Source organism: Kogia breviceps, chromosome 2, assembly GCF_026419965.1.
Source record: "Kogia breviceps isolate mKogBre1 chromosome 2, mKogBre1 haplotype 1, whole genome shotgun sequence".
Taxonomy (NCBI): Eukaryota; Metazoa; Chordata; class Mammalia; order Artiodactyla; family Physeteridae; genus Kogia; species Kogia breviceps.
In genome coordinates, this window is record NC_081311.1 from 169728824 (window position 1) to 169752029 (window position 23206).

The 23206-nt window shown below is 39.0% G+C and overlaps 1 protein-coding gene across 50 annotated transcripts in view; it reads left to right on the forward strand.

The window, feature by feature from the left end:
• The window catches only part of ABI2 (abl interactor 2), a 105291-nt gene that overhangs the window by 29810 nt on the left and 52275 nt on the right, over window positions 1-23206 (forward strand). For 43 of the 50 annotated variants that reach the window (XM_067026632.1, XM_067026614.1, XM_059053413.2 and 40 more), the window contains exon 2: window positions 9015-9182. The exons of the other annotated variants lie outside the window; for them this stretch is intronic. In XM_067026632.1, coding sequence (XP_066882733.1) covers window positions 9015-9182 — 168 coding nt within the window. The remainder of the gene's footprint in view (window positions 1-9014; window positions 9183-23206) is intronic. 50 annotated transcript variants of the gene reach the window in all.

The window sequence follows — 23206 nt, forward strand, 5'->3', positions numbered from 1 at the left end:
GTTCCATGTGTATTTTGGATGCTGGTTCTTTATCAAATATGTTTTGTAGATATTGTAAACCAGTTTGTGGCTTGTCTTTTCAATATAACTGTCATTTACAGAGTTGGTTTTAAATTTTCTATCTTAAATTTGTGTATTTAAATTTACATGTTTGTTACCCTGTTGGGTGTAGGCTTTTGATTTGCTTGTTTATATTTTGAAGCTTTATTATATTATTTCAAAACTTTTATAATATAGCAGTTTTGGAGATTGTAGTTGTCCTTCCTGAGCATTGCTTTATATTTAAAAGATTTTCTACATCTGGAGATCAGGTAACATAAAAACTTCTATCATTTATTGAGCTCTTCTGTTGTGCCAAGTTCTGTGCTAAATTCTTGGCCTACATGATCTCGTTTAATCCATTTTCTGTTTTTTACTTTCTGAGCTAAATATGTCTTTTTTTTTTTTTTTTTTTAGTAAGATAGAATTGAGAATGGTTTTTTAAAAAAAATACATTTATTTATTTATTTATGGCTGCATTGGGTCTTTGTTGCTGAGTGCAGGCTTTCTCTAGTTGCGGTGAGCGGGGGCTACTCTTTGTTGTGGTGTGCGGGCTTCTCATTGTGGTGGCTTCTCTGGTTGCGGAGCACAGACTTTAGGCACGTGGGCTTCAGTAGTTGTGGCACGCGGGCTCTAGAGCACAGGCTCAGTAGTTGTAGCACATGGGCTCTAGAGGACAGGCTCTGTAGCTGTGGTGCATGGGCTTAGTTGCTCTGCGGCATGTGGGATCTTCCCGAACCAGGGCTGAAACCCGTGTCCCCTGCATTGGCAGGTGGATTCTTAACCACTGCGCCACCAGGGAAGCCCTGAGATAAATATGTCTTATCTTCATGTCTCTCTATTTTTTTTTTCATCTGTCTCTTTTTATATCCACACATCTCTCTGCCCTCTTCATTTTTATATATTGCCCTGCTTCATACTTCAGAGATTAAAGCTACTAGACTAAATCTTCATCTTCCCAGATTAAAATCTATAAACCTTTTAACTGCAGCAACTTTCTCCTTTTTCTTTTTTCCAAAGACTGCAGTTTCTAAAACAACTGTCCTCCTCCAGTCAAAGACTGGTCACTCCATTTGAGCTCTCCCCTTCTCAAATATTTTGTTCCTTTCCTTAAACCCATTTGCCTCTTCCACCTTTCCTGTCTCATTAGATTGTTTATCTCAGCATGTAAAACTGCTCTGGTATTTTCCACCTTAAAATAAACTTTTCTTTAACTCTATATTCTCTTCTAGCTGGTTCCATTTCTTTAATTTGCTGTATGGCCAAACATTTTACAAAGAGTTGTCTATATGTGCTTTCTTCAATTCTTCTTTTCTTTTTTCTTTTTAATTTCAAAAAAATATTTTTAATCGGAGAATGAAAGTTCCCAAACAAGGAAAAGGTAATGGAACGTAAAACACCCAGGATGGACATGCTGGGCCCAAGTGTATAGTGAAGAGAGGACAGTTTCATAAGGTGAATTCCCAGAGAACGTGGGATAAAGAGTGAGGGAGGTGACTCAACCACCGACACCTGTGGGAGCATCGGACTGAAAGCCACAAGGCCATCCTCTCCACCCAGGAGAGGCCTGCCACCCGCCACCTCCTCCACTCAGTACTCATGCTGGTATATGCTTAGTCATCTGGCATACAGGAGACACTCAATACAAGTCGGGTGTTGTAGGATTTCAGAATGAAAGAGAAATCGTGAAGCAGTTGTAAATACCAACAGGACCTGTTCAGGTGAGAATTAGAAACAGTTTGCCCTAGGGGCAGCATTTTTTTATACCAGAGTCAGCATGGGCCTTATGGGAGTGGGGAGGATGGACCTCTAAACTATGCCCTTAGAAAGGCTCCAGAAGGATGTCCTCAGGTGGTGAGAGCTGGCATTGGCACTTGAAGGAAGAAGGAGATTGTCAGGCTGGTCCTCCTTCCAGGCACCTCTTCTCCCTCTGGCCCCCTTCCACGGACCCTGCCCCACAACATATACACATTCAGCTCCTCTTCTTCCTTGGGCTCTCCCATTCCCATCACTATGTTCCTCAAGGGCAGGTCCTCCTGCCAGAGCAGGAATACAGGGCCTCCAGCTAGCTCCAGATACCCATGACCAGATTCTACTGCAGCTCAAGCTGTATTACCCCCAACTCCCCACCATGTGCTCTCTGCTTCACCTGGTTTTTGCTCCTCCCAGGAGACCTGATTCTGTGGTTCCTTGGCTGGGCAAACTATGTACATCCTGTCTCACCCTAGACATCTATGCATCCAGATCAGACTCATCTTTCCAAGGCAAGCACAAATGATCCCCTTGGGGGAAGATCATCCATATTCCTCTGAGGACAGGAGTCCATGTTGATCTGTCCTCTGGTTTGAGGAACTCAAACTTAGTTCTTCCTCCACCTGATAGTCTGTCCCCTGAGATGTCACTTGTCAAGGTCATTGATGAGCACCATGTTGGATCCATGTCTTTGTTCTCATCTTGTTTTTTTGCTCAGCAGCTTTCAACTCAGCTGAAGGAAAACATTCCTCTGAATATTTTCCTCTCTTAAGTCCATGATTACACATTCCCCAGGCTTTCTCCTTCTACCTCACTGGCTGCTCCTTTGTTCTCCCTTTGCTGGCTTCTCTTTAGGAGAGTCCTTCCTCGAAATGTTGGCATGCCCCAGGGATGAATTCTCAGATTTGCATTTATACTCCTCAGGTATCCTCTTCTAGGTTCATGCTGTAAGTACTATCTATACACCAATGACAGGTGTTTATTTCCCACTCTGACCTCTCTCCTGAGCTTCGGACTCCTACAGCCAGCTTTCCCCTTGGTAGTTCCTGTTGTACATTTAAGTGGCACCTCTAATGAACCACGGCTCTGTGGACCTTAGGGCTGCTTTCCCAGCATCCATCTCAATTCTTAAAATTCATTCTGATCTGATTTCTACACTACTACTCAGCTAAAAATGCTTTTTAAAAATTCATCAAGCAATTCCATATTGCCACAGCCATTTACTGGATACTTTTCTGACCTCATCTTTCTTCTTAGTAGCATGACCATGTCGTCCTCTTAAAATAGTTCTTTCTCTTGATTTCTGCAGTCTCCTGGCACGTTCAGTATTACTTTTCCTTTCATAAGAGTATTTGGCATCCTTGGCATGTGCTTCTCTTTCTTCGTCTACCAAAGCAAGATAACCACAAAGCAAATTTAAAATGATGCAGGTATGTTCTTTAAAACTTTTTTCTTGTTAATTACTTGGTAAAATGGTGCTTTGTTTCTGTCATTTTTTTCCCCCTATCATTTGTGTGGCTGATTGTTTTCCCATGTTCATGTTTGTCTTGTGTTCTTTCCTTGGTGAACTGTCCATGTTTATCTAATTGTGCTTTGCTGTTTTTCACTATGACTTGTATGACTCATTCTAATTTGAATGCCATACTTTTTTTTGTAGACTGCATTCTCTATCCAGGAATTTGGAAGCAAATGAATATATTCCCTTTTAGGCATCATAGAAATTAATATTTGAACAATTCTGAAGACATAAGTATATTTCTAATATTTTGTATGGTCTTTTGGAAAAATTTTTCTATTTGTATATAATGATTGGCATATATTTTAGAAATTATTACTTTAATTTCTGTGAGATTTAGTGATGGGGCCTTTTTTTCAATTTGTTTTAGTAACAAGATTTTTTGGAATGCAGAATTGAAAAAGCTCAGGGCTTCCCTGGTGGCGCAGTGGTTAAGAATCTGCCTGCCAATGCAGGGGACACAGGTTCGAGCCCTGGTCCAGGAAGATCCCACATGCCGCGGAGCAACTAAGCCCATGTGCCACAACTAATGAGACTGCGCTCTAGAGCCCGCGAGCCACAACTACTGAGACCGCATGCCACACTACTGAAGCCCGCGTGCCTAGAGCCCGTGCTCGGCAACGAGAGAAGCCACCGCAATGAGAAGCCCGCACACTGCAACAAAGAGTAGCCCCCTCTCGCCGCAACTAGAGAAAGCCTGTGCGTAGCAATGGAGACCCAATACAGCCAAAAATAAATAAATAAATAAATTTATTTAAAAAAAAAAAAAGAAAAAGCTCAGTAAATAGGTAATCTAAGAATACTCACCTCTCCTCAGCCCCATTATTGAGTCAGGTGCTATGACTCTGCCATGACCTTACTAGGTTAATTATATGTGTGATATTTTATTTTAACAATTTTGTGAGAAAGAAAACGGTTACTTACTATACTAATCTTAAATTTCAGCACGTCTCAGTCTTACAGTAGGGGCAGTAGTGAACTGATGATATGTTAATAATACCAAACTTACATGTGTTCTGGATTCAAGAATCTTTTTCATGCCTCTGTGCCCTTATTTAGGCTGTTTGCTCTGCCTGGAATATCTTCTCTTACTCCTGCTTGGCAGGATTAACTCCATTCTGTGAGACTCCACTTGGATGGTCATCTAAGATAGTGTTCCTAGTTGGATGGCATTCATTTCCCTGACCATTCTGCATTAACATTTTCTGTTTTATATGCCTTTCTCTGTATTGGTCTAAAATCTTCTTGAGTGCAGAGAACGTGTTTCATTTTCATATTCTAGTACATAGTACAATGTCTGTCATGTAATATACATTCAGTCAATAAGGGTTTATTGAAATGAACTGATGAAATTAATCATGGCAGGTCTAGAAGAAATTGTTTAATATTTTAGATAAGATAACTGATTGAATGAGAACTTAGTACCTGTACTTTACCTAATGTGGTAATAGTTTATACCCAGAGCAAAAATAATTACATATTTTACAGGTAGAGTAACAGGCTGGACTAGAGTGGGTGAGAGAATTACTGCTGGAGAAGAGAAAGAAACAGACAGTAGATCTCAAGGGTATGATCAGTAGAGGAGAATTCTCTCCTGCATGTCCATACACGTCCTTCTTAAATATTATCATTCTTTTCCTACCCCCTCCCCATTATCTATATACTTAAATTTCTACCAAATCTGTTGTCCTATTAGTAGAAGTGAAAAGGAAAAATAAATAATGGTAGTAACCTAGTGGTAATAATACTACTGTCTTGAGCTGCTCTAGAGGGTGTAACGTTCTTATTCTTCAAATTTCTCAGCACCCATCGTAGAACATCAAATTGAAAAACAAGTTTGAACTTTCTTTTTAGGGGTACACAGTAAGGCATGAGTACCATGGATGGTGCCAAAGCTTCTGGAGGTCAAAGAAATCTTTCTGTATCACTTCTTCCTCCCCACCCTCGCTGCCTATTGGGTGATGGAAGTAACTTTGATTCTCTGGAACATTTTGGTAGATACACTTCAACAGATAATATGTATTGCCTGTGTGTAATGTGATGTGAAGGCATAATACTTACCCTCAAGGTCTTCCCACTAGGGGGCGTGGGAGTTTGGGTCAATGAAACATGCACATATTGGGTTGGCCCAAAAGTTCATTTGGGTTTTTCCGTAACACCTTGTGAAAAACCCGAACGAACTTTTTGGCCAGCCAGATATTATGAAGTATGTGCTGTAAATCTGAAAACAAAATCCTGTGGGAATTCTCAGTAAGAAATGATCAGTATCACAATCAGGGATGATAAGGTTGGGGATGGGTTGTTGGTGAAGTTGATGGGTTCAGGTGAAGAAAATAGGCAAAGGCACAAAGGTAAGAAACCAAGGTCTGTTTTATGAACCGTTAAGTCTAATTAAACTGTAATCTAAGGTTCAAGTAGGGTTGAATGGAAGATAAGTTCTAGGCCATATTAAGGAAGACTGTAAATGATAAGTAAAGGAGTTTTTATTTAAGTAGGTAAATGAAGCTCTGGGGGCTTCAGAACTGATTTAGAAAGATGAATCTGCAGGACCATGTGTAAGATACAACAATCTGACCTAGAAACTGGTATAGTAGTCCTGGCAAGAGATAACGAGGGCCTGAAGTAGAATGTAGGCAGTAGCAGTTGAAAGAAAGGAAATGATGTGTTGGCACAGATAGAATATAAGGATCATGGAAACGGATTAGGTGTAGGATACAGAGACTTTGAAAATATCTGAGGTGATGGAGTAATAATGTTATTAACAAAAATAGGAGGAAGTAGTTTTGGGGAAGATGATGAGTTATAGATATACTGATAGCACATTATACACGGTGAGGTGCCATGTAAACAGAAATATGGGTTTGGGAGAGATGGAAGTTAAGATGTAAACAGATTTTAAAATTCTGTGCTTGGAAGTGGTAGCTAAGGAAGGAATGAAATTTCTTTCTGAGGGTTGCAAATACAGCAAGAAGAGTAGTCTGAAGACAGAGTCTTTGGGAACATCTCCGTGTAGAGATAAGAAGTCAGTATCATAAGGGAAAGTGAAGAAATAACAAAGTAGGAAGGATTAATCATTGCCTAGGATGGATCTTGGCAATAGGTCACTTTATTCTATGTAAGAATCTTTTCTCATAGGACTATTTGTACTTACCATAGCATACATTATAATATTCCTCTATAAGCATATGATAATTTTTTCTTTTATCTAAATTTCTTCTTTTTTTCAGGAACTTAATCCCATTTAAGTAGGAATATTAGATAACTGGGTTGAGGTGTCATAGTGCCTTTAATGCATGAACTATAACTGTGATAATTAAACTTGGTTGTAGCAAAAGATAAGAATATATAGTCACAGGTGTTTACTTATTAGACATTGTTTAAGAATTACAAAATAACCTCTATTACAGTGCTGTTCACTATTTCTTACATATAAAATAAGATATTGTAGCTTCTCTATTGTCATTTATAAGGCTTCTAGGTTAAAGTAGCAATTTTGATATCAGTTTTATTGAAATAGGTTCTGTTTGCATTTATTCAGGTTTTTATTCAGCACTTAACTTTATAGGAAAACAATTTCCAACTTAGAATATGTGATGCTGAAGCAAGCACAAAACTCGAAAACTTAGAATATCAGCTCTTGTAAAGTTAGGTTCTTATAAAACCTTAGTGAATGTACGAGAGTTGACTTATCCATACAGCAGATGTGCAGCAGCCTCAACACTTTAAAGCTTCATTTGGCTCTTAGAAATAACAAAAATCTCTTGAGCCCAAAATTATTGTTTAAATAAGTATACAAATGTAAAATACATTTCAGAAGGATTAAAAAAATTGTTTTGGTGCTCTTATTCCTTACAAATATTCCTTGTTGAGCAGTTGACTAGGACAGAGCACTTAAGGTTTGTATTAATGCATGCACTATGGTTTTACAAAGTAATATAGCTTTACTCTTTCTGATAATGCAAGTATTTATGCCCAAGGTAAAAAAAAAAAAATTTAGACCATATTAAAAATCATTAAAAGACTCAAATTATATTCCTAACATTCAGAGAAAACTTATGTTAACATTTTGGGCCTTACTTTTTCTGACTTTTTTCTTGTACTTACATTTATACACAGGCACCTACAAAATTAGGATGATTGTGTTAAGGTACTTTGTAACCAGCTCTCTTTCAATTAGCTATTTTGTAGATATTTTTCCATATCAGTAATATATAACAATACTATTTTCATTACTGCATAAATGTAGTATATGAATATATTGTTTAATCAGTCTCATGTTTTTTTCTTTTTCACCATTAACTGTCAGTGAACATCCTTGTCTGTGTCTTTTTCTTATTTGACTATTTTTCTAAGGTAAGTTTAGAAGTGTAGAGTCCTAAAGAAGTTTAGAGTCCTAAACGGTGTGGGAGAGGGGAGAGTGGGACATAGTGGACTTTGAACAGTTAATGACTACTCAAAGAGGTAATGACGGTTGTTAGATATAATGATTTATAGTATTAGAAAGTGGTTTTACATTCATTATCTTACTGGATGTTCACAACTGCTTAAAATATGACATGCTGTAATAGTAGAACTGACATTAAGATAAAAGCTTTCTGATTCAGACGCTTGTGTACATTCTACTGAACCATAGAGTCTTTCTGTAGAACTGGGGCAAGAAAATGGTGTTTGTCAGCAGTATAGAATATGTAACTTTACAGTTGCTTTCCTTTGTAACCTTGGAAATAATCACTTAACCACTTTTTACTGTGTACTCTCCATTTTTCAAGTAGGGTTTATGATATGTGGTAGTTCATGTTCCATAGGGTTATAATACTTAAGATGCTTGGGAAGAAAGTGTCCTTTTTATTACTTTTATTTTAATTTATCATTATTTATCATGATTATTATCATTTTATTTACTTCATCATTTTAATTTATCATTATTATTTTGTCATTATTACTTTAAACAGACTTTTCTTTATAAATACATTTTACATGTTAGAGTGAAAGGAAAAGAGGAATTCAGGAAAGTAGAAAAATGTACACCAGAATTTACTCATTCAAATCAATGCTACTTTTCCAAACAGTGACCTTGAGAAGCTATGTACTGTACTTGCTGTCATTACTCAAAATATCCATCGGATCTCTTTTTTTTTTTTAGAAGATGTTGGATGTAGGAGTTTATTAATTTATTTTACTTATTTTTGCTGTGTTGTGTCTTCGTTTCTGTGTGAGGGCTTTCTCTAGCTGTGGCAAGCGGGGGCCACTCTTCATCACAGTGCACGGGCCTCTCACTATCGCGGCCTCTCTTGTTGCGTAGCACAAGCTCCAGACGCGCAGGCTCAGTAGTTGTGGCTCACGGGCCTAGTTGTTCCGCGGCATGTGGGATCCTCCCAGACCAGGGCTTGAACCCGTGTCCCCTGCATTAGCAGGCAGATTCTCAACCACTGCACCAGCAGGGAAGCCCCCAGATCTCATTTTTTAAACAACAGCTTTGGGATTTTATTTGTATCTGTACAAAGATGGATCTATTCAACCTGAAAATATTAGTGAAGTCAAGTCAATAATTTAGTTGTTGGGTTTACATGAATACTGATAATTAGTTTTCAAAGCATTTTAAACTAGTGTGTGTAGATTCAGCAACATAGTGGTTTTGATGAGTATTTTTGAAGATTAGATTGATAGAATGGATTATCTTTGAAGTAATGATTGTTTGTTTTTCTAGTCAGCAGATAAGCAGCGAGCCCTAGAAGAAACCAAAGCCTACACCACCCAGTCCTTAGCAAGTGTTGCCTATCTGATAAATACCTTGGCCAACAATGTCCTGCAGATGCTGGATATCCAGGCGTCCCAACTTCGAAGGATGGAGTCTTCAATCAATCATATTTCACAAGTGAGACCACACTATTTTCCTATTTTGCCTATGAGGTACACGGAATAAACACAGGCAATCTGTAACGCTGGCAGCCTTTATTATGTGAGTTGACTCACATGTATGATTTGGAAAATACAAACTCAGTAGTAGGTTGTTTTTTGTTTCTTTTTGTCTAGTGATTATCTTCTCTGTGATTTTGATAGGGAAGTATACTTTGTTTATTTTAAACATCTTTTTAAAAAATTTATTTATTTTTGTCTGCGTTGGGTCTTTGTTGCTGTGCGTGGGCTTTCTCTAGTTGTGGTGAACGGGGGCAACTCTTTGTTGTGGTGCGCGGGCTTCTCATTGCGGTGGCTTCTCTTGTTGCAGAACATGGGCTCTAGGTGCACAGGCTTCAGTAGTTGTGGCACGCGGGCTCCAGTAGTTGCGGCACATGGGCTCTAGAGCACAGGCTCATTAGTTGTGGTGCACGGGCTTAGTTGCTCTGTGACATGTGGGATCATCCCGGACCAGGGCTCGAACTTGTGTCCCCTGCATTGGCAGGTGGATTCTTAACCACTGCACCACCAGGGAAGTCCCTAAACATCTTTTTAAATATTTATTTATTTATTTATTTATTTATTTTTGCGGTACGCGGGCCTCTCACTGCTGTGGCCTCTCCTGCTGCAGAGCACAGGCTCCAGACACGCAGGCCCAGTTGCCATGGCCCATGGGCCCAGCCGCTCCGCGGCATGTGGATCCCCCCGGACCGGGGCATGAACCCACGTTCCCCGGCATCAGCAGGCGGACTCTCAACCACTGTGCCACCAGGGAAGCCCCCTAAACATCTTTTTTAAAAAATATTTATTTATTTGGTTGTACCAGATCTTAGTTGCAACACGGAGGCTCCTTAGTTGCGGCACGTGGGCTCCTTAGTTGTGGCTCCAGGGCTCCTTAGTTGCCGCAGGCGGGGTCCTTAGTTGCCGCAGGCAGGCTCCCTAGTTGCGGCTTCCTGGCTCCTTAGTTGTGGCACAAGGGCTCCCCAGTTGTGGCATATGATCTCTTAGTTGTAGCATGCATGTAGGCTATAGTTCCCTGACCAGGAATTGAACCTGGGCCCCCTGCATTGGGAGCTTGGAGTCCTATCCACTGCACCACCATGGAAGTCCTGGGAAGTCTACTTTAATGGTTTCATTAAAACTCAGTTGTCAAGGGCTTCCCTGGTGGCGCAGTGGTTGAGAATCTGCCTGCCGATGCAGGGGACATGGGTTCATGCCCCGGTCCAGGAAGATCCCACGTGCCGCGGAGCGGCTAGGCCTGTGAACCATGGCCGCTGAGCCTGCGCGTCCGGAGCCTGTGCTCCGCAACGGGAGAAGCCACAACAGTGAGAGGCCCGCCTAGCACACACACACACACACACAAAACTCAGTTGTCAAGTTAAAATAATCGGCCTTGAGGTGAGGATTTGCCTGCTTTCTTCCAATTTTTACCAAATTTTACACTTAAAATGTGATAGCTTGATGACTTGTTTAAATGCTTTTTTCTGTTACCTCAGTAATGGAAAGATTAAGTGACCTTATAAAATTATCTTTGTTTAGAACTTAGAAAAAGTTAATGTTATACTTTCTCCATTGTAAACGTCATAAAGAAAAGAGAAAAAAATAGGAAAACAAACCCTTTCTCCACTACTCAAACTTCTCCTGTTAATATTTTGGTATATTTCCTTTCAATATTTTTTTCTTCTAAATGATTTTTAAAATTTACCTGGGATTATACTAAATATGGAATTTTGAGTTCTGCTCTTTTGACTTACCATTGCAACAAACATCTTCTCATGATGTTATAAGATCTTCATAAACATTTTCAATGGCTACATAATGTTGTATATATATATCATAATTTTCATAACCATTCCTATATTTTGGGACCATTTAAAATATCACTACAGTAAAAACCAATTTATAATTGCAAAATACATTTTTAAACACATTAAAATGAAAAGATTTTGATCTATCTACTTCTCTTTGAAATCTTTGGAACTTTTCTATTTTAGCTCTCTTGCCATTTGAGTAACTTGGTGGTATTCAATTCTATTTTTAGAACTAAATGATTAGAATGCTCCTGGAATGAAGAGTTTTAAAACTTGCATATTACCGTTCTTCGTATATCTTAAAAGTTCAAGACTCCTCTAAAATTGACTAATCCATCAATTCTTCAAAGTGTTAGGTTTAATTTATATAATTAAATATAGTCCACATAACCGAATCAGCTATGTAAGGTCTACCTTATATGTATTTTTTTTTTATTAACATCTTTGTTGGATATAATTGCTTTACAGTGATGTGTTAGTTTCTGCTGTATAACAAAGTGAATCAGCTATACGTATACATATATCCCCATATCTCCTCCCTCTTGCATCTCTCTTCCACCCTCCATAACCCACCCCTCTAGTTGGACACAGAGCACTGAGTTGCTCTCCCTGTGCTATGCACCTGCTTCCCACTAGCTATCTATTTTACATTTGGTAGTGTATATATGGACATGCCACTCTCTCACTTCATCCCAGCTTACCCTTCCCCCTCCCCATGTCCTCAAGTCCATTCTCTACATCTGCGTTTTTATTCCTGTCCTGCCGCTAGGTTCTCCAGAACCAATTTGTTTTAAAAGATTTCATATATGTGTGTTGGCATACAGTATTTGTTTTTATCCTTCTGACTGACTTCACTCTGTATGACAGACTCCAGGTCCATCCACCTCACTACAAATAACTCAATTTCATTTCTTTTTAGGCTGAGTAATATTCCATTGTATATATGTGCCACGTCTTCTTTATCCTTTCACCTGTCAATGGACACTTAGGTTGCTTCCATGTCCTGGCTATTTTATTTTATTTATTTATTTATTTATTTATTTATTTTTTTTTTTTTTTTTTTTTCGGGCGGTCCACGGGCTTCTCACTGTCGTGGCCTCTCCCGTTGTGGAGCGCAAGCCCAGCGGCCACGGGCCCAGCCGCTCCACGGCATGCGGGATCCTCCCGGACCAGGGCACGAACCCGCGTCCCCTGCATCGGCAGGCGGACTCTCAACCACTGCGCCACCAGGGAAGCCCCCTGTCCTGGCTATTTTAAATAGAGCTGCAGTGAACATTGTGGTACATGATTCTTTTCGAATTATGGTTTTCTCAGGGTATATGCCCAAGAGTAGGCTTGCTGTGTTGTATGGTAGTTCCATTTTTAGTTTTATAAGGAACTTCCATACTGTTCTCCATAGGGGCTGCATCAATTTACATTCCCACTAACAGTGCAAGAGTGTTCCCTTTTCTCCACACCCTCTCCAGCATTTATTGTTTGTAGATTTTTTGATGATGGCCATTCTGACCAGTGTGAGATGATATCTCATTGTAATTTTGATTTGCATTTCTCTAATGATTAATAATGTTGAGCATTCTTTCATGTGTTCCTTGGCAATCTGTATATCTTCTTTGGAGAAATGTCTATTTAGGTCTTCTGCCCATTTTTGGATTGGGTTGTTTGTTTTTTTGTTACTGAGCTGCATAAGTTGCTTGTAAATTTTGGAGATTAATCCTTTGTCAGTTGCTTCATTTGCACCTATTTTCTCCCGTTCTGAGGGTTGTCTTTCGTTCTTGTTTGTGGTATCTTTTTCTGTGCAAAAGCTTTTAAGTTTCATTAGGTCCCATTTGTTTATTTTTGTTTTTATTTCCATTTCTCTAAGAGGTGGGTCTAAAAGGATCTTGCTGTGATTTATGTCATAGAGTGTTCTGCCTATGTTTTCCACTAAGAGTTTGATGGTGTCTGGCCTTACATTTAGGTCTTTAATCCATTTTGAGTTTATTTTTGTGTATGGTGTTAGGGAGTGTTCTAATTTCATATTTTTACATGTAGCTGTCCAGTTTTCCCAGCACCACTTATTGAAGAGGCTGTCTTTTCTCCACTGTATATTCTTGCCTCCTTTATGAAAGATAAGGTGACCATATGTGCGTGGGTTTATCTCTGGGCTTTCTCTCCTGTTCCATTGATCTCTAGTTCTGTTTTTGTGCCAGTACCATACTGTCTTGATTACTGTAGCTTTGTAGTATAGTCAGAAGTCAGGGAGCCTGATTCCTCCAGCTCCATTTTTTGTTCTCAAGATTGCTTTGGCTATTCAGGGTCTTTTGTGTTTCCATACAAATTGTGAAATTTTTTGTTCTACTTCTGTGAGAAATGCCAGTGGTAGTTTGATAGGGATTGCATGAAATCTGTAGATTGCTTTGGGTAGTAGAGTCATTTTCACAATGTTGATTCTTCCAATCCAAGAACATGGTATATCTCTCCATCTGTTTGTATCATCTTTAATTTTTTTCATCAGTGTCTTATAATTTTCTGCATACAGGTCTTTTGTCTCCTTAGGTAGATTTATTCCGAGATATTTTATTCTTTTTGTTGCAGTGGTGAATGGGAGTTTTTTCTTAATTTCACTTTCAGTTTTTTCATCATTAGTGTATAGGAATGCCAGAGATTTCTGTGCATTAATTTTGTTTTTGTTTTTGTTTTTTGTTTTTTGTTTTTTGCGGTAAGCAGCACTGTCACTGTTGTGGCCTCTCCCGTTGCGGAGCACAGGCTCCGGACGCGCAGGCTCAGCGGCCATGGCTCACGGAATCAGCCGCTCTGCGGCATGTGGGATCATCCTGGACCGGGGCACGAACCCGTGTCCCCTGCATCGGCAGGCAGACTCCCAACCACTGCGCCACCAGGGAAGCCCTGTGCATTAATTTTGTATCCTGCTACTTTACCAGATTCATTGTTTAGCTCTAGTTGTTTTCTGGTAGCATCTTTAGGATTCTCTACGTATAGTATCATGTGATCTGCAAACAGTGACAGCTTTACTTCTTCTTTTCCAGTTTGGATTCCTTTTATTTCTTTTTCTTCTCTGATTGCTGTGGCTAAAACTTCCAAAACTATGTTGAGTAAGAGTGGTGAGAGTGGGCAACCTTGTCTTATTCCTGATCTTAGTGGGAATGGTTTCAGTTTTTCACCACTGAGGACGATGTTGGTTGTGCGTTTGTCATATAGGGCTTTTATTATGTTGAGGAAAGTTCCCTCTGTGCCTACTTTCTGCAGGGTTTTTATCATACATGGGTGTTGAATTTTGGCAAAAGCTTTCTCTGCATCAATTGAGATGATTGTATCATTTTTCTCCTTCAGTTTGTTAATATGGTGTATCACGTTGATTGATTTGTGTATATTGAAGAATCCTTGCATTCCTGGAATAAACCCCACTTGATCATTGTGTATGATCCTTTTAATGTGCTGTTGGATTCTGTTTGCTAGTATTTTGTTGAGGATTTTTGCGTCTATGTTCATCAGTGATATTGGCCTGTAGTTTTCTTTCTTTGTTACATCTTTGTCTGGTTTTGGTATCAGGGTGATGGTGGCCTAATAAAATGAGTTTGGGAGTGTACCTCCCTCTGTTATATTTTGGAAGAGTTTGAGAAGGATAGGTGTTAGCTGTTCTCTAAATGTTTGATAGAATTCTCCTGTAAAGCCATCTGGTTCTGGGCTTTTGTTTGTTGGAAGATTTTTGATCACAGTTTCAATTTCAGTGCTTGTGATTGGTCTGTTCATATTTTCTCTTTTTTCCTGGTTCAGTCTTGGCAGGTTGTGCATTTCTAAGAATTTGTCCATTTCTTCCAGGTTGTTCATTTTATTGGCATATAGTTGCTTGTAGTAATCTCTCATGATCCTTTGTTTTTCTCCATTGTCAATTGTTACTTCTCCTTTTTCATTTCTAATTCTGTTCATTTGAGGCTTCTACCTTTTTTACTTGATGAGTCTGGCTAATGGTTTATCAATTTTGTTTATCTTCTCAAAGAACCAGTGTTTAGATTTATTGATCTTTGCTATTGTTTCCTTTATTTCTTTTTCATTTATTTCTCATCTGATCTTTATGATTTCTTTCCTTCTGCTAACTTTGGGGGTTTTTTGTTCTTCTTTCTGTAACTGCATTAGATATAAGGTTTGGTTGTTTATTTGAGATATTTCTTGTTTCTTGATGTAGGACTGTATTGCTATAAACTTCCCTTTTAAAACTGCTTTTGCTGCATCCCATAGGTTTGGGGTCATCGTGTTTTCATTGTCATTTGTTTCTAGGTATTTTAAACTTTCCTCTTTGATTTCTTCAGTGATCTCTTGGTTATTCAGTAGTGTATTGTTTAGCCTCCACGTGTTTGTATTTTTTACAGATTTTTTTTCTGTAATTCATATCTAGTCTCATAGCGTTGTATTCAAAAAAGATACTTGATATGTTTTCAGTTTTCTTAAATGTACCAAAGCTTGATTTGTTACCCAAGATATGATCTATCCTGGAGAATGTTACATGAACACTTGAGAAGAAAGTGTATTCTGTTGTTTTTGGTTGGAACGTCCTATAAATATCATTTAAGTCCATCTTGTTTAATGTATCATTTGAAGCTTGTGTTTCCTTATTTATTTTCATTTTGGATGATCTGTCCATTGGTGAATGTGGGGTGTTAAATTACCCTACTCTGATTGTGTTACTGTCGATTTCCCCTTTTATGACTGTTAGCATTTGCCTTTTGTATTGAGGTGCTCCTATGTTTGGGTGTATAAATATTTACAGTTGTTATATCTTCTTCTTGGATTGATCCCTTGATGATTATGTAGTGTCCTTTGTGTCTTGTAGTAGTCTTTATTTTAAAGTCTATTTTGTCTGACATGAGACTTGATACTCTAGCTTTCTTTTGATTTCCATTTGCATGGAATATCTTTTTCCATCCCCTTACTTTAAGTCTGTATGTGTCCTTAGGTCTGATGTGGATCTCTTGTGGACAGCATATATATGGGTCTTGTTTTTGTATCCATTCAGCCTGTCTGTGTCTTTTGGTTGGAGCATTTAATCCATTTACATTTAAGGTAATTATTGATATGTATGTTCCTATTACCATTTTCTTAATGTTTTGGGTTTGTTATTGTAGGTCTTTTTCGTCTCCTGTGTTTCCTGCCTAGAGAAGTTCCTTTAGCATTTGTTGCAAAGCTGGTTTGTTGGTGCTGAATTCTCTTTACTCTTGCTTGTCTGTAAAGGTTTTAATTTCTCTGTCGAATCTGAATGGGATCCTTGCTGGGTAGAATAATCTTGGTTGTAGGTTTTTCCCTTTCATCACTTTAAATGTGTCCTGCCACACCATTCTGGCTTGCAGAATTTCTGCTGAAAGATCAGCTGTTAACCTTATGGGGATTCCCTTGTATGTTATTTGTTACTTTTCCCTTGCTGCTTTTAATATGTTTTCTTTGTATTTAATTTTTGATAGCTTGATTAATATGTATCTTGGCATATTTCTTCTTGGATTTATCCTGTATGGGACTCTCTGCACTTCCTGGACTTGATTGACTATTTCCTTTCCCATATTAGGGAAGTTTTCAAGTATAATCTCTTCAAATATTTTCTTAGTCCCTTTCTTTTTCTCTTCTTCTTCTGGGACCCCTATAATTCGAATGTTGGTGCGTTTAATGTTGTCCCAGAAGTCTCTGAGAATGTCCTCAATTCTTTTCATTTTTTTTTCTTTATTTTGCTCTGTGGTAGTTATTTCTACTATTTTATCTTCTAGGTCACTTATCCATTTTTCTGCCTCAGTTATTCTGCTATTGATTCCTTCTAGAGAATTTTAAATTTCGTTTACTGTGTTATTCATCAGTGTTTGTTTGCTCTTTAGTTCTTCTAGTTTCTTGTTAAACATTTCTTGTATTTTCTCCATTCTATTTACAAGATTTTAGATCATCTTTACTTTTATTACTCTGAATTCTTTTTTAGTTAGGCTGCCTATTTCCTCTTCATTTGTTTGGTCTGGTGGGTTGTTACCTTGCTCCTTCATCTATTGTGTATTTCTGTCTTCTCATTTTGCTTCAGTTACTGCGTTTGGGGTCTCCTTTTCACAGGCTGAAGGTTCATAGTTTCCATTGTTTTTGGTGTCTGTCCCCAGTGGCTAAGTTTGGTTCAGTGGGTTGTGTAGGCTTTCTGGTGGAGGGGACTAGTTTCTGTGTTTTGGTGGATGAGGCTGGATCTTGTCTTTCTGGTGGGCAGGACCACGTCTGGTGGTGTGTTTTGGGGTGTCTGTGAACTTATTATGATTTTAGACAGCCTCTTGCTAATGGGTGGGATTGTGTACCTGTCTTGCTAGTTGTTTGGCATGAGGTGTCCAGCACTGGCTTACCAGGTCATTGAGTAGAGCTGCATTTTAGCATTGAGATGGAGATCTCTGGGAGTGCTTTCGCCGTTTGATATTACGCGGCACTGTGAGTTTTCTGGACTCGGCTCTCCCATCTTAGAGGCTCAGGCCTGACACCTGGCTGGAGCACCAAGACCCTGTCAGCCACATGCCTCAGAAGAAAAGGGAGAAAAGAAAGGAAAGAAAGAAAAATAAAATAAAGTTATTAAAATTAAAAAATTTATTAAAAATTAAAAAGTAATTTAAAAAGGAAAGAAAGAAGAGGGCAACCAAACCAATAAACAAATCCATGAAAGAGAGCAAGCACTAAAACCTATAGTAAAAAACAAAACAAAAAGAAAAAACAAATACGGACAGCATTCTAGGACAACAGTAAAAGCTAAGCTGTACAGACAAAATCACACAAAGAAGCATACACATACACACAAAAAGAGAAAAAGGAGAAAAAAATATATATTTTTTTAAAAGAGAGAGCAACCAAATCAATAAACAGATCTACCAATGATAATAAGCTGTAAATACTAAACTAAGATAATCATAAAACCAGAAACAAATTAGATGCAAAAAGCAAACCTCATGTCTACGGTTGCTCCCAGAGTCTCAATTTTGGGATGATTCGTTGTCTATTCAGGTATTCCACTGATGCAGGGTACGTCAAGTTGATTGTGGAGGTTTAATTTGCTGCTTCTGAGGTTGTTGGGAGAAATTTCCCTTTCTCTTCTTTGTTTGCACGGCTCCTGGGGTTCAGCTTTGGATTTGGCTCTGCCTCTGTGTGTAGGTCCCATGTGGGGGCTCTGGCCAGGGGGAGGGAGGGGTACGGAATGTGAGGTGAGCCTCCGGTGGCAGAGGCCGGCGTAACATTGCTACAGCCGAGGCACACCTTGGGTTCTCCCAGGGAAATTGTCCCTGGATCATGGGACCCTGACAGTGGCAGGCTGCACAGGCTCTTGGGAGAGGAGGTGTGGATAGTGACCTGTGCTTGCACACAGGCTTCTTGGTGGCTGCAGCAGCAGCCTTAGCGTTTCATGCCCATCTCTGGTGTCCAAGCTGATAGCCGTGGTTCGCACCCTTATCTGTAGCTTGTTTAGGCGGTGCTCTGAATCCCCTCTCCCCATGCACCCTGAAACAATGATCTCTTGCCTCTCAGGCAGGTCCAGAGTTTTTCCCGGACTCCCTCCTGGCTAGCTGTGGTTCACTAGCCCCCTTCAGGCTGTATTCACACAGCCAATCCCAGTCCTCTCCCTGGGATCTGACCTCTGAAGTCCGAGCCTCAGCTCCCAGACCCCACCTACCCCAGTGGTTGAGCAGAGAAGCCTCTCAGGCTGGTGAGTGCTGGTCAGCTCCAATCCTCTATGCTGGAATCTCTCCGCTTTGCCCTCTGCACCCCTCTTAATGCGTTCTCCTCCATAGCTCCGAAGCTTCCCCACCACCCATCGCTTGTCTCCGCCAGTGAAGGGGCTTCCTAGTGTGTGGAAACTTTTCCTCCTTCACAGCTCCCTCCCAGAGGTGCAGGTCCCATCTCTATTCTTTTGTTTCTGCTTTTTCTTTTTTCTTTTGCTTTACCAAGGTACGTGGGGGAGTTTCTTGCCTTTTGGGAAGTCTGAGGTCTTCTGCCAGTGTTCAGTAGGTGTTCTGTAGTTGTTGTTTCACATGTAGATGTATTTTTGATGTGTTTGTGGGGAGGAAGGTGATCTCCACGTCTTACTCCTGTGCCATTTTGAAGGTCCCCCCTACCTTATATTTCTGTTAAATCCATCAGACCATTCAGAGGGATTTCTTGTTATTTAATCTTAAATCTGAATTTGCCCCTATAATGGTTTCTTCACATCCCATATAAACTTCTGTAGACATCATATAATTTATTGCTGTTGTATTGCTGTGTCTTAAACTAAAAAAAAAAAAAGTATTGGTGAATTTTAATGAGCAACAGGTAGATTTTTATTCTGAAAGGACCTCCTAGAGGAAATAGTCACTGGTATTTTAAATGACGGAATAGATGAACTTGGTTTTCTGTAGAAAAAGGGATGTTGACATATTGCTAATCTGATATAGAATTTTGAGGTTTATACTTCAGAGTCTTAAAATTTCCACATGTTTGAAATCTTGGCAAAGAACTCAAAGAAGAAATTAAGAAGAAAAGTACAAATGCAGAAGAGAAATTAATATATTAGAGTTCCTAAAAAGGAGGGACAACTTTTTATTAGTTTGTGAGATAAAGTAGGAGAGATTGTGTGGGTAGATAATGGCAGTAGGAAAATGAGGGTGAAAGTAATCATCTGTATTCTGATTAGAATTCTGTAGTTCTTTTGTAGAAAAGTGTAGCAACCTTAAGGAGGAAGGCGATTAAGTTTACTCTAAGTTGTAAGTATATGTATTCAGTTAATGAGAACATTTTCTTTTTGAGTATCACATAAATCTATTATATATTTAATTAATATGGTTTAAAACTATCTTTTCAAGCTGTTCTAATGGAATAAGTAAAAAATGGGAGAGATGAATGGATAGAGATTGGTAGGTCAGAAATAACAGGGGCCTGAGTCAGAGCTGTCAAGAATATGTTGAGCCTCCTTCATTTGGAGTTGAGTGTCTAGAGGGCAATACTTGGAAAAGCAAGGGATCTGCAACTCTACAACAGCTGTTAAGTTTATATGAAATATATTGAAGTATGTTGGATGAGGAGTTGAGTAGGAGAAATGGGCCGATAGAGACTATAGCTAAGAAATGAGTTTTAAAAAATTTATGTACTGGGCTTCCCTGGTGGCGCAGTGGTTGAGGGTCCGCCTGCCAGTGCAGGGGATGTGGTTTCGTGTCCCAGTCTGGGAGGGTACCATGTGCCGTGGGGCAGCTGGGCCCGTGAGCCATGGCTGCTGAGCCTGTGTGTCTGGAGCCTGTGCTCCGCAACGGGAGAGGTCACAGCAGTGGGAGGCCCGTGTACACCACCCCCCAAAAAAATTAAATAAATAAATAAAATAAAATTTATGTACTCTTAGCATTTACCTTAAGGATTGAAAATTTTTTCAGTTTCATTTAATGTATGTAGAGTCCTTTGTTTTAAAAGTCAATTGAATATCAAAGTTCTTTTGATGCTCTTTAGAATGAAATATGATTCCATAGTATAAGAGAAAATGTTTTCGGTTTGTAAAGCAAATGCTCAGTAAATACTCTGAAGCAAGAATTGGCAGATTTTTTTGTAAAGGGCTAGATTGTCAATATTTTAGGCTTTGTGGGCCACATAGGATTTCAGTCTCATATGATTCTTTGTGCTGTATGTTTTTTTGTTTGTTTTGGGCCACACTGCATGGCATCCGGGATCTTAGTTCCCAGGGATCGAACCCGTGCCTCCTGGAGTGGAAGTGTGGAGCCCTAACCACAGGACTGACAGCAAATTCCTGTGCTGTGTGTTTTTAAGCAACTGTTTAAATATGTAAAAAACATTCTTAGCTTGTGGATCGTATAAAAGCAGGCTGCAGGCCAGTTTTGGCATGTGGGCTATAGTTTGTAGGCTCTTGCTCCAAAATACTGGTTTTCAAGTGTTCGGTACTTAAATTTTATTATTATCATGCTTTATTAAAAACATTATTATGTTTTTAGAGGGAGTTACAATGTTCTCAAGATATCTTGAGGTCATATTTATTTTTGCATTTGGAGCAAAAATACCAGGCTGGCAGAATTTGGAGAGAAGGTGGGGTTGAAGAAGCAAAGAAATGGAGTGAAGTTCAGTCAGGTCAAAGATGAGATCACATGTATACTGGAATAGTAGGTGTCAAGAGTTGTTAAGGGTTGTCTGGTAGAGTGGTTAAGGACCAGTAGATATTAGATATCTGAGGTATTCAATTTCTTTCCTCATCAGTATCTTTTTCCTATCTCCTAGGTAGGAACCTTACCACTTTTGAGCCTCCTAGTGCTCTAGCTCTTTTCTCCATTTTAATAGAGATGAACACTGAGGATTGGGAGGGAGAGGGTGGGGGAATCTAGATTTTACTCTGGTCCTTCTGCTGACTTGTGTGATATTTGACTTATTTGAACTTCAGTTTTCTAACCTGTAAAATGATAGGACTGAGTAGATGATTTATGAGCTGTCTTCCATTTTGAATTTTTATTTTCACAGTTGTGAGATTCTCACAAATGAACTTGATTTATATTTGCTTTTTTCGTCTTTCTATTCTGCTGGCTCTGCTGTTTACCTCAGTCTGTGCCCTACTCACCTCAACCCTCTATCACTCTGATGTAACTGAACTATTTCCAGATTACTTTCATTTTGAATCTGAGGATAGAATTTCCACTGACTCTACCAACTATGTATCAGGAAGAAATAATTCAGCAAAACAAAGTAATAACCCGTTCTCCCAATGGCAAATGTTTTTTGAAAAACAAGATAGAGTTGATTATGAATATTTAGTATCAGAAGCTTTTTGTACTAAAAAGACCATATAGTATTAGGTAGTGTACTAATCTATACCATACTCACTGTATCTGTAAGACAGTGTTAGGATAGGTTCTTGATGTGCGTTACCTTAGATATTTTAAGGGTGTTAAATTTTAAAGAAATTCCACCTCTAGCTTTGTTGCTGTTATCCTATCAATTCTTTGGAAGCATATTATTTAAAATACAAATGAAATTTTTAATCTTCAAGCTGAGAGTAAGAGTTAAATTAACATTAAATATTTTTCAAGAATGTGTAGTTGTCAGAGCAAACGTTTAATTTTTACTGAATACTTGTATAAGCAAAGCACACAGAGCTGCTGTTAAGTCAGTATAGCATGTGTAAGGATGAATGCTATTTACTGTGTCCATGATTTTGTGTCCATTTCTGGTAAGGTAAAAAAAGATTTATATACAATGGAATATTACTCAGCCATAAAAAGAAATGAAATTGAGTTATTTGTAGTGAGGTGGATGGACCTAGAGTCTGTCATACAGACTGAAGTAAGTCAGAAAGAGAAAAACAAATACTGTATGCTAACACATATATATGGAATCTAAGGGGGAAAAAAAAAGGTCATGAAGAACCTAGGGGTAAGACAGGAATAAAGACACAGACCTACTAGAGAATGGACTTGAGGATATGGGGAGGGGGAAGGGTAAGCTGTGACGAAGTGAGAGAGTGGCATGGACATATATACACTACCAAACATAGGGTGGATAGCTAGTGGGAAGCAGCCGTATGGCACAGGGATATCAGCTCGGTGCTTTGTGACCACCTAGAGGGGTGGGATAGGGAGGGTGGGAAGGAGGGAGACACAAGAGGGAAGAGATATGGGAACATATGTATAACTGATTCACTTTGTTATAAAGAGAAGCTAACACAGCATTGTAAAGCAATTATACTCCAATAAAGATGTTAAAAAAGATTTATAGAACATTATTCAAGCTAAAATTCTTATAAACTTGTAAATTAAAATTCTTCTCTTAACTACTAAAAGCAGTCAATACTGTCTGTATTCAGTTCAGCATGGCTTAGAAGAAGATCAAGAGAGGGCAAAAGACAACATAAAGAACTTACAAAGCAGTGTTTCTCCCACCGTCCCAAGAGCTAACTAGAACTTACTGGGCCAGATGTTGAAGTAGTTAGCACGTAACAAGTAGAGGAGATAGAAAGGAATGACTGTAAAATAATATAGGAATGGAAGTGATTCTTCTTAAGGGTTTAGGGACTACTAAAAGGCAATGGGAGGTTTAAACCCTGAGGAACTCACCATGTAGGGTAATTTTTTGTTTAAAAAACTTTATGTAGGACTTCCCTGGTGGCGCAGTGGTTAAGAATCCACCTGCCAATGCAGGGGACATGGGTTTGACCCCTGGTCCGGGAAGATCCCACATGCCG